At 50.3% G+C, this 10,453-nt stretch overlaps 2 protein-coding genes across 2 annotated transcripts; one reads left to right on the forward strand and one right to left on the reverse strand.

Annotated features, from left to right (window-relative positions):
• Positions 1-2,177: 2,177 nt before the first annotated feature.
• MRPL27 (mitochondrial ribosomal protein L27) lies at positions 2,178-5,347 on the reverse strand. Its single transcript, XM_084298287.1, has 4 exons — positions 5,212-5,347; positions 3,829-3,951; positions 3,026-3,093; positions 2,178-2,595 (listed from the first exon to the last, which is right to left on the reverse strand). Exons 1-4 carry the CDS (start codon positions 5,231-5,233, stop codon positions 2,389-2,391), a joined length of 420 nt encoding a protein of 139 aa, XP_084154413.1. The 5' UTR covers positions 5,234-5,347; the 3' UTR covers positions 2,178-2,388.
• Positions 5,348-5,421: 74 nt separating this feature from the next.
• EME1 (essential meiotic structure-specific endonuclease 1) lies at positions 5,422-10,038 on the forward strand (the record flags this gene model as incomplete). Its single annotated transcript, XM_084298217.1, has 8 exons — positions 5,422-6,040; positions 6,128-6,255; positions 6,423-6,515; positions 6,957-7,078; positions 7,533-7,659; positions 8,244-8,359; positions 9,087-9,276; positions 9,572-10,038. The coding sequence occupies 8 exons, from the start codon at positions 5,422-5,424 to the stop codon at positions 9,746-9,748; spliced, it is 1,572 nt and encodes a 523-aa protein (XP_084154343.1). The 3' UTR covers positions 9,749-10,038.
• Positions 10,039-10,453: the final 415 nt, after the last annotated feature.

Genomic DNA, 10,453 nt, shown 5'->3' on the forward strand with positions numbered 1-10,453 from the left:
TTATCCACGAGCCAAAGGCTTTGCCTGTTACCACATGTAAGATTTGCACTCCCTCAACAGAATAGAGAAGAGCAAGTGCATTTGCCAAGTAGGTCCTGTGGCAGCATCCCAAGAGACTCCCAAACAAAAAGACCTCATTGACTAACGCAGGACAGAAATATTTGAAACCCGTAGAGCAGAAAGATCACTGATTTACCTGGATTTAATGCTGCATCATGGAATTTGGAATAGTCAGCACTTGGCATGCAGTGTTTGGGATTGTAACTAAGGATATTGCCCTGAAACGAGCACTGAAGGCACAGGGGGGTAAGGCCCAGGCAGCCTGGAGCCGAGGAGCTGAGTCCTATGTTAACAGGAGTCAATTTTTTTCTGGCTTTGCAACAAGTGGTGACGAGTCCTTGGGACAAGGAAGAACAGGAACCTTGTACAGTGTATCAGGGGAGCGGGTGGAACACGCTGTGTCCTCGCCACTGGATTTCTGTCCCGGTGTAGCAGAGGTGTGCTAAGGTCCCATCTCCCAGGTGCTCAGCCTGCTCTGCTCGGGAGAGCAGGAGTTTGGTTTCAGGCAGGTGGTGGTTGTGTCTCAGACCTGAGCAGAGGTGGGGAGATTTTCTGGTTGTTTCTGACCAGCTCTGATGCTCTTCCTCTCTCCCCGACAGATGCCACCTCCTTACGAGCACGCTCTGCGGCACCCTCCAGCTTTCTCAGGACCAGCAATCATCTCAGAGACCTCGGACAGCCGTGGTGCGCCAGACCCTTTCCCGGCCCCGCTCAGCTACCAAACCCAGCGCAACACAGCGGTGTGAGGCCTCAGCCTCGCCGTGCTCCTCCTTCCCTTGGTGGCAGCGACAGAAGTGCCTGGGACATGGTTCTCATCTGCAGGGAACAGCCAAACCTCAGACCTTCACCCTTATTCCCCATCAGCTGGGAGAGATGCAGGCGAGTCAGACCCAGCCAGCGATGTCCGTCCCGCAGCACGAGGACAGCCACAAGGCCAGCGCCGAAAGACCAGCAAAGGTGAAGGTCTGCTCAGCCAGAGCTCCTCGAGGCAGCTGGCATCCCGTACCTCTGTGAGGCTGCAGCAGGCACCGCCAAGCGCGGGGCGTCAGCCCTCGGGGTGGTTGCGTTGTGCTACTTCACGTTTCCCTCGGGTTGTAAAACTGTTTACTTTATCAGGGTTATAAAGCTGTTTACTTTATCAGCGCAGCAGATACCAGGCGGGAATCTGACCTGTGAGTGGCAGAACGGACGTGCGTCGGGGCACTGCTGCGTGCTCCCACAGCGGCGTTCCTCTGATTTACAGCCACTTTGTGTGGACTTCAGGGAAAGGTTTGGAGATGCTCGAGATCCAGGGGTTGCATCTCTTTCAGTGCTGCGTGCAAACACAGACCACCAAGCTGAAATGGATGTGCAACCTGGGAAAGGACCAAGTGGAGGCAAAATGCTGGTGGTCTCCGTGAAGGACGTAAAGCACCGGTGGAGATCCGTGCTGACAGAGTTTACCTACTCATCTTTTGCAGGGCAGACAATCTACTGATGTCATTACACTACCAGTTTTGATAATCTGTTTTCTACTGCAGAGCCAATGTTTCAAATTGTTTACAACCTGTAGATAAAATGAGATCAGCTCGGCCACGAGGCATTTGGGCTCCTTTCTTTCAAGTAGCATAAGCCATCATGGAAGGGCTTGGGAGACAAAAGGCTCAATCTTCCGGATTACGGCTTTACGAGGCACCTCCAGCTGCTGAGCTTCTGACACCATCCCTGACTTGTGCATCTTAGCAGGCACTCTAAAATTAGTTACAAATTAGCTTTGGAAGTATGAATTTGCCTGGCATAGTTAGAAAAAGGAATGCTCCCAGCTATTTGAGGTAATCAGTGAGGTGGGTTAGACATTTAGCAAAAATCTAGCTCCCTGGGGTGCAGTTAGGTGCAGCTGGAAAAGGACCTGTCCTCTCCTGCAGTGTGCTGAGCTATGATACAAATACAGCAGCAGTGCCTAAAACGAGTAAAAATTATTACTGAGGGAATATGAGGGAATTATTAATAGGACAAGTATTGTCATAAAGCTAATTCTGGAGTGAAGTACTCAGTGGAACAACAGAAGGGGTTCTCCAGGGGAAGGCAGCTCCACGTACTGAACGAACACAGGTAACGCCCTACAAACAGGCAAGAGCCACAAGAACTCCAATGCATTTATTGAGCACTCTAACAAAACCCAGCAGATCTCTCCAGTGCCTGAACTCCAACCCCGTGTGCTTTGGGAGCAAGAGAGCAAAGGCACGAACGGGTGTCCTCAGAGCTGGAACACTCTCGTCCTCCTCAGCAGGCAGCCCAGGGTCTGCCCCAGCCGCTCCTTCCCGTCCATCCCCACACGGATCAGGGGCCTCAGAGCATGGTGACCAGCTTAAAGCTCCCCACTTCTGCCGTGGGGATAACACTGATGAAGGTTTTATAAAGAATGGCGCCTTTGGGCAGGCGACAGATCACCTCCCTGCTCTCGCTGCTGCGGGGTGGAGGCACGTACACCTCCTTGGTGTACCGCACGATCCCGTCCTCCAGGGCGTAGAGCGTCTTGTTACGGCCCATCCCCACCTGCAAAAGGACCGGCACAGCATCAGGAGGGAAAGGCTGGAGGTCGCTGCTGAAGCAGATCTGATCATCTGCCCGCCTTGCTTTGTATCTTGGCTTCAGCAGCATCCGCTGCTTCGTTTTTTAAAATGGAAGAAAACAACGCCGCTTGCAGCAAGCAGTGTGAGCTCGTTACGAGATGCTGATTCCACCCTAAAGTATAAGAACCCAACCCTCCAACCCTCAGTCTGTTCCTAAATCAGGTGGGCACAGCTCTGATTTCATGCAGGTTGTGACTAAGAAATACCAAATAATGAAACCCAATTTCAGGATTATAAAAAAGAAATAATAATAGAAACGATAATTAAAAAAAACAGCTTGAGAGAGAGGGAACAGTGAGGTGGGCTGTTCTGGGCTGCTGTTCTGAGTACCAAGGAAAGGAAAAGTAACTTACATAAGCCCCTGGATGCCAGCGTATCAATCGCTGCGTAGCCAAAACGTTGCCTGCGTGCACAAACGCGCCTGCAACAGAACAACAGAGTCAGCCTGTGGAGAAATGGAGCTCCCCGAGAGCCCTGACGCTAGCGGAAAACTAATGGCTCCAGGACTTAAAAAAAAAAAAAAACAAACAGCTTTCTGTGGAAATTTTCTATGGAAAAAATGACTTCAAACGCTGAAAGCATCCAAACAAAAATGCTGTTGGGGTGAAGCAGAGGGCAACTGATATACAGCGGAAAAAAGCAATTCTAGTCCTTGAAAAGATTGCTCCTGGGGTACAAGGCATTTTCTGTTTGCTGAAGGCATTAGTTTTATTACCTGTAATGCTGATATGTTTTCATTAGCAAACTCACTAATTATTAAGCACTTAGCTGCAAGGATCTGTACTTTGGCTTCAGCTGTGCGTCATGGTTCTCCCTTTTGTAAACACGCTTCTCAACCCAGCATGGGGCGAAAACGCACTTCAGTTCTTCGGTGTCCCACAGCACGCCCTCCTCCCAGCCTCTCCGGAGAAGCAAAGCACGTTTTCTGGAGCCAATTTTGGCTGCCTGCTCGTGGGCCCATCGGGGAGGAAGGCTGACTCACGCTGCCCTCCTGCTGCCCACCCCGGATCAGGAGGTTTCGCTGAGCCTCCTCTCTCCTCTCTGCTGGAAGAGCGCCTCAGCCGCCTCCTACTCTGCAATTACCGCCCCTGCCAGGGGCTGACCCGTGAAGGATGCCACGAAACACGCGTAAGGGCAGAGTATCTGCCTGGCCTACCTTCCACTTTCTTGACTCCGTAGCGCTTCCCAGGGCTGCGGCCACCCAGGTTTTTTGAGCTGCCCCCAGATTTCTTAGAAGCACATCGGACAGCAGCCAGGCTTGTTTGCGGAACACTCAGAACTAGATTTGGAGCAAGAACAACAAAAATAGCTGAAAAAATGAATGCACATGCCTTTTTCAGATTTAAAGGATATCAGTTTATAGTTTTTAAAACTAAAGGCAAACAAAAGCCCAGAGGAAAAAAACAACAACAAAAAAAAATGTTACTTCCAAGATAAATCATAGTTAGACCACCCTGGACTAAATCTTCTGCAAAGAGATGACGTCTCAAGTTCTGCGGCTACCCAGACAAGAATAAAATGATCAGGACATAAACAAAATCACATCTCGTAAAGGCCTTGTAAAACGTGCTACAGAAATCACAAGCTGCTACAAATTGGCCTTCCATTGCTTCAAGAAAAAACAAACTGTGAGCTCTGTTTCAGTTTCACCCTCAGCTGAATGGCATTTATTTAGTTAGTAAGTAAATATTTTGTAATCTTGTAAGTGAAGAGACTCCAATTCAGAACAATGTGTAAACACATCCAGAACTGTTACCCTGAAGGTAACAGGGTCAGCATTTTGTGCCAATCCTTGAGTTACAACCAGGACAAGTCAAGCAGAAGTCAGTTGTTACAGTCAGAGGTTGTGTCTGGAAACACAGCATCGCTCACACCACAAACTTACTCATTTGGGGAAAAAAAGGGCACTGACAGAAAACACTGTGGTTTTGTTATCAGGAAGGCTGACGCTCTGGTTTTGTTCACCCTCAGGTGAAATTCTTTGTAGAACATGTCTGTGACATAATTAGGTTTTTTTTTGGAAGGATCTCAGCAGTTCCTCCTTTCATGCAGTTAGCTGGCAAATCCAAATTCTCCAAACTTTTCAAACTTTTTTTTTTTTTTTTGAACTCTTTTCAACCCCACAAGCAGCAGGTAAGAGCAGGACGGTGCCCGTCACACCACAAAACGCGCTCCTTTCCTCCCTCTGAGAAAACCCCCGGATTCTTTTAGTCTTAAGCTACCACAGATGGTCAGCGAGCTAGAAATCTTGTAGAGAAAAAGGGAAGCCGTTCTGTGAATAACGTTAATTTAAAGCGCCGGGTGTTTGTTACGCCAAGGCCGGGCTCTGGGCCCTGGCAGCAGGCAGGGGAAGGGGAGTGGCAGAGGCAAACACACCCCAGTTCTACCCTACCGCCCAGCTGACTGTACCAGAAGACACACAAAACCCAAACGGCCGGTGCCGGGGTTACATTTTGCGTGAGTTTTAGTTGTTTTGTGAATAAAAAGGAAGCGTCGCGCTCCAGCCCGCCCCCCCCGGGCCCTGCCGCCCCTCACTCACACAGCCGCCTCAGCGCCGCCATCTTCCCGGCGCCGCCTCCCCTCCTCTTCCGGCGCGGCGAGCGGCGGTTGGCCGGAGCGCTCGCGAACGCTCTTCCGCGGACCAATCAGCGCCCAGCACGCGCGGCGTGCGCGAGGGCTCGGGCCAATCGGCGCTCAGCGCGGCAAACGCCCGCCCGCCCTCCCGCTGCCTCTCCTGAGGGGAGACAAAATGGCGGCGGCCGCGGGGGGCGCTGAGGGGCGGTCGCCGCCGTCAGGGCCGTCCCCGCGGCCGGGGTCGCCGCCTTCCCCCGCCTGGGGAAGCGCCGTTGTGGTGCTGAGCAGCGACAGCGAGCCCGAGGTGGTTCCTCTGGCCGAGCGGGTGAAGAGGAGGCTGCCCCGCGGCCGTCCCTCGGCGGAGGGGAGCGCGGCCCTCGGGGAGGGGCCGTGTGGGAGCGGGCAGCGGCCGGCGGTTGGCGGCGGGGAGACCGGCACGGGCGGGGTGCTGGGGGCTGAAGTCAGGCCTTGGGGAGGCGCAAACGGTGCCGGAGGGGCGGAGGGGGCGGCTCCCGGCCTGCCAGAAGCTGCTCTGACAGAGCCCGAGGCCCGGCCCGGCGGATCCCCGCCGAGCGGAGGCAGCGCAGAAACTTCCCCGGTTCCGAAAAGGAGAAAATACAGCCAGAAGGAGAGGGAGGCGATGTGCCAGGCTGCGTGGCAGAGGAGAAAGGAACGAGAAGCGCGGAAGAGGGAGCAGGAGCAGGAGAAGGAAAGGAAGAAGACCCTTGCCAAGATACTGAAAGCTCAGCGGCCGGGGGAGTGCCAGAAATACATAACGGTGGTGCTGGATCCAGGTGCTTCTCCCGGCTGCCTGCCCCTCCCCTGCCTTGTGCTGGCAGTTGGCTCTTGCCGTGGAAGCCTGACCCACGTATCAATTTCAGCTATTTTACAGGTAGAAGGTGGTGCACAGGTCCTTGCTGCCTTGCAGTCTGCAAACTATTCCTGTGTGGTTGAGAGGCAGGCTGTTCCCTGCAGCATCACCTGGAGGAGAAAGGCTGTGATACCTCAGGTGCGAGGACAGAACCTCGATGTGCTTGCCCTTTAATTTCCGTGTTACCCACGTGAGCATCCTCCAAACTTCTCCCTGTCTCAGAGCTCTGAGTGGGGGTGCCAGTTTGAGTGAGTTTGAGTTACAAACAGAGTGATGCTCTGGCTGTTTGGTTTTGTATTTGGCAGACTGAAGATGGTGACGAGTGGACAGAAGAGCCAAACGTCCTGGTTCTGCTTCGCTTGGAGGAGTTTTTGTCCATGGTTCGCGGCTACAAGCAAGTAAGGCTGCTTAGGACTGTTGTGCTCACTGAACGTGCCTTGCTGAGAGGTGATACTTGTCATTGCCTTTTCATGGGATGGTTTTGATGTGGGATGAAAACCGTGGTTCCAGTAGACCATAAGTCTTGTTTTTAGAAGCCCATACTTGATCAAACACATCGGGGCTGTATAATGCAGAATTTTGACGAGCTTTCTTTGCTAGGTACTGTTTTTCACAGATTTTTAAAGAGATAACGTTGTCCTAATAGATATTCCAGGTCAAGTATGTTGTGGGTTGGTTTGGTCGGTTGGTTTGTTTTCTGCCATAGCTTATTACTACCTCAAGTATTGTCTGTTTGTCCCCAAAGAGCCCCATGAGCAGACCTTTCCATCTGCAGAATTGGAGCCCTAGGTTCCTGGGATCGCCTGCGTAACTCAGTATGGTTCTATTGATCTTTGCAGGAGGCCCAGGGCTGTGCAGAAGGACAGAAGGAGACCTTGCAGAGCTTTGTAGCTCAGGTTTTGAAGAAAATGCCTGGGAAAACTTTGGCAATGACAGTAGTTGAAGTAGAAAAGTATTTCAGGTGAGACTTTTTTCCCTCCAAATGTTTCTGCCGTGTCTCTGGCCTTGCAGAATGCCACAGATGTTTACACTAACTCTTTCTAGCAAAGACTGGAGCGTAACTAGTGTTCCTACCCAGAAGTACTCCACTATTTTTTGTGTAGGAACAGAAGCGAAGCTCCACTGAGTCTGTCACCGCAGTGACCAAGGGCAAATAGCCGGGGAAGTACATAAGGATGGCAAAAAAAAGTCCCAAATACCTCCTTGGTGTGCTTTTCTAGTTTTCAAAGAACTGCTGCTGAGGAATTTTGTTAATCAGATATAATGCTCTTGGATTTGATGGTCCTTGATGTTTTCCTTAAAATTCAGGGTCCCTCAGTAAGGGTTGTTGGTACTAAGTGGTCTCACACTCCACAGCAGCCTGGTCCTGCTGCTTCTGCTGAAGGGAATTTCCAATCTTATCTTTGTTTTCTTAGATGTCTCAGAGCTCAGTCAAAAAAGAGACTGCAAAAGGCAACAGCGCACAGAAATGAAGGAGACGAGCAGAGGAGAAAGGAAGTTCAGGATTCTGGCCTGGAGATAACCAGGCTGGATGTGGAAGAAGTGAGTGAGTACCTTGAGAACAGGTAGGCAGCTGTTGTCTCTGCTGTCTGCCACCCCTGGAACATTTGACCCGATCACACACTTTCCTGGACAGGGACCTTCAGCTTTCACTAGTTTATGTGCTGTGGACGGAGCTCTTTGTGTTCAATTCCCCGCCACTCAGATACAAACCCGCTCTCCCCTGGTCCACCAGGTTTCATTCACCTTAATTTTGGGCAGGAAAATGTGAATCTTGGTTAGCATCTCTCACACTTCGTGGCCCACTGGTAAAGCCCATCATTGCTGCCCTGGTGGCCTGCATGTAACGGGAGCCTTCCACCAAAGGGCGATGTCAGCTGGATGGCACTCGGCTGCTATTAAGGAGTCAAAGCATCCCTGAATACGTCTGTGCCTTGAGCAGTTTCCAAAATGGGGAGGGAGTGGGTGGTTGTGACTTAGAGCAAGAATTATGTCTCGTTTTATTTTTGTGTTGTTTTGGTTTTGTTTGTTGGTTTTTTTTTTTGTTTTTTTTTTTTTCCAGACAGGCGTGGGGTTTGAGGTTAGAAGGTGAATTGTTCCATTGCTGTTTCCAATGATGTTCACAGGCCTTAGTGGATTTGCAGCTGTGCACACAAGTCCCAGTCACTTTTTTTGCGAGCTGGGAGGAGGTTGGAGAGTTTGCCACGATGTTCTCAAAAGCTGTAGCTGAAGCACCGTACAAGTGAGTAAAGAGATGAGGCGTGGGCCTATCTTCTTTGGAAAGGCTTTGCTCTCAGGATTCCTGGGAGGGAGCAGCAGGGGTGAGGACAGACCCTGATTTCGAGTTATAGTCTCTTGGCATCAAGCAAAGGTCTTGATCTCAGTCTGATTTTAAGAGTGGGAAGGGGATGTGAGTAGGGCTGAACTCACAGTACGAGCCTTTCCTCCATATGTAACCAGGAGAGACGTTATCGAGAACGCACCATTTAAATGTTCAGCTGATAAAGAAAGGCAGCAACGCGCTACATGGTGAGAGCGAAGAAAACCTTCTTGTGTAGTCTCGCACAGCCTTAGCATTCCTATCACAGCAGCTGCTGTAAATTACATCTCAGCCATGAAAAGAGATGTCTTTAAAAATGACAACTAAAAGAGTTTGATTATCCCTGGCAGTCAAAAAGTGAATTCTTGTTTACCACTTTGTGTGCGTGTTGGCTTCTGGCAGAATTGCTCCCTGCTACAGGATTGGTTCTTTTTCAACAGGAAATCTGGGCCTTAGACTAAGAACTAGGTAATGCGTGTAGGCAAAACAGGGTCACATTTCTATCATTTGATGCCAGTGGTGTCTGTAATAGCTTGGCACGAGAAGAGATGCGCTCTCTCTCTGTCGATGTGGTAACAGATACAGGAATTGATTTTTTTTTTTTTCTTTTTTCCGTGGCTTCATTTGCATTTCCATCCCTTGTCTGTAGGCGACAGCAGGAGAAGACGGGGTTCTCTTTCTACTTAGAGAACAAGTGGTGCAGAGGCGTGAAGGTGGATCCCTCTGGAAAGGGCCTCTTTGAAGTCTGGAAAAGGCAGATACAGCAGTTTAACCGGGTCAGCCTGGAAATGGCCGAGGCTGTTGTGACTGCATACCCTTCTCCTCAGCTTCTGGACCAGGTAAGGCTGCCTCAGGAACCCTGAGGCCTGTGTGCAGACAGCCAACTACTGCAAAGGCGGAAGGAATCCTTTAATTGATAACAATTTTGATAACAGTGATTCTGTATGAGCTGTTTAGTAAGGTAGTGAAGGAGCCGACTCCTTGGTACCCACCCAAGTGAGATCTGGAGGGGCACCAGCTGAAAAATGAAGGCGTAGAGCTGTCACAGGTGCATAGCTGGGATTTTTTTTTTTAATTTTCTTTGAGCACTGGCTGCAAATGGTTGATGCCATGGTTCCTTTGTGTTGCTTGTAGGCCTATAGTAGATGCTCCTCAGAGCAGGAGCGGGAGAACTTGCTGGCTAATATCCTTGTGCGGCGCGGTGAAGGTGTGACAGCCACCTCCCGCCGGATCGGACCCGAACTTTCCAGGCGGATCTATCTGCAGATGACTTCTCACAACCCTGATCTCTACCTGGATGCCACCGGGTAGCCCAAGTGAAGAAGGATTTTGTGGTTTCCCTGGTTTAAATATTCTGCTCCCTTCTGGGAAGACGTGCTTAGGTAACACGTGGGGTCATCGCTGGTAGTTTAAAGATTTTAACCACGTACAGTCTTTTATCATGGTGGAAGAAATTTGGATAACCATGCGGAATGGCTGGGGTTCACACACAGACGGTGAATGTTTTCTATAACAGCGTGCGATGGACATGCTTACTGCACTGATGGCGCCTTTCTATTTATCAAGAGCTCTTCCTAGGAAATAAATCATTTTGTACGATGCTTTTCGTTGCTTCTTAACGTGCTGTCTTGACAGTAGTCAGGTGTGACCAGATGACCCCCAGAGGTCCCTTCCCATCTCAAGCCAGTCTGTGACTGTGGTATGTCTCCTGTTGAAAGGAGTGTTTGCTGCTGGTGTCCTAAACTGCAAGTAGTTTTATTCTCTTTAGTGTGAAAAACACGACTGAAAGCAGTATGGTGCTGCCGCAGCACCTGCTCTAGTGAGGGGGAAAAATTTACCTCACAAAACAGACTTTTTCAGTTTTCCGCTGTGGCAGATGGGAATGAGTAAGACTAATTTTCGGATTTAAATTTAGGCTGCCCTGATGCAGTCTCCAGACAGCTTAATCTATAGAGGGTCGTGAAATCTGATTACATGTGTTGGAATTATGAGGTCTAAACAGTTGGCAGAAAAAAA

The sequence above is a fragment of the Netta rufina genome (genome assembly GCF_964035555.1).
Source record: "Netta rufina genome assembly, chromosome: 19".
Classification (NCBI taxonomy): Eukaryota; Metazoa; Chordata; class Aves; order Anseriformes; family Anatidae; genus Netta; species Netta rufina.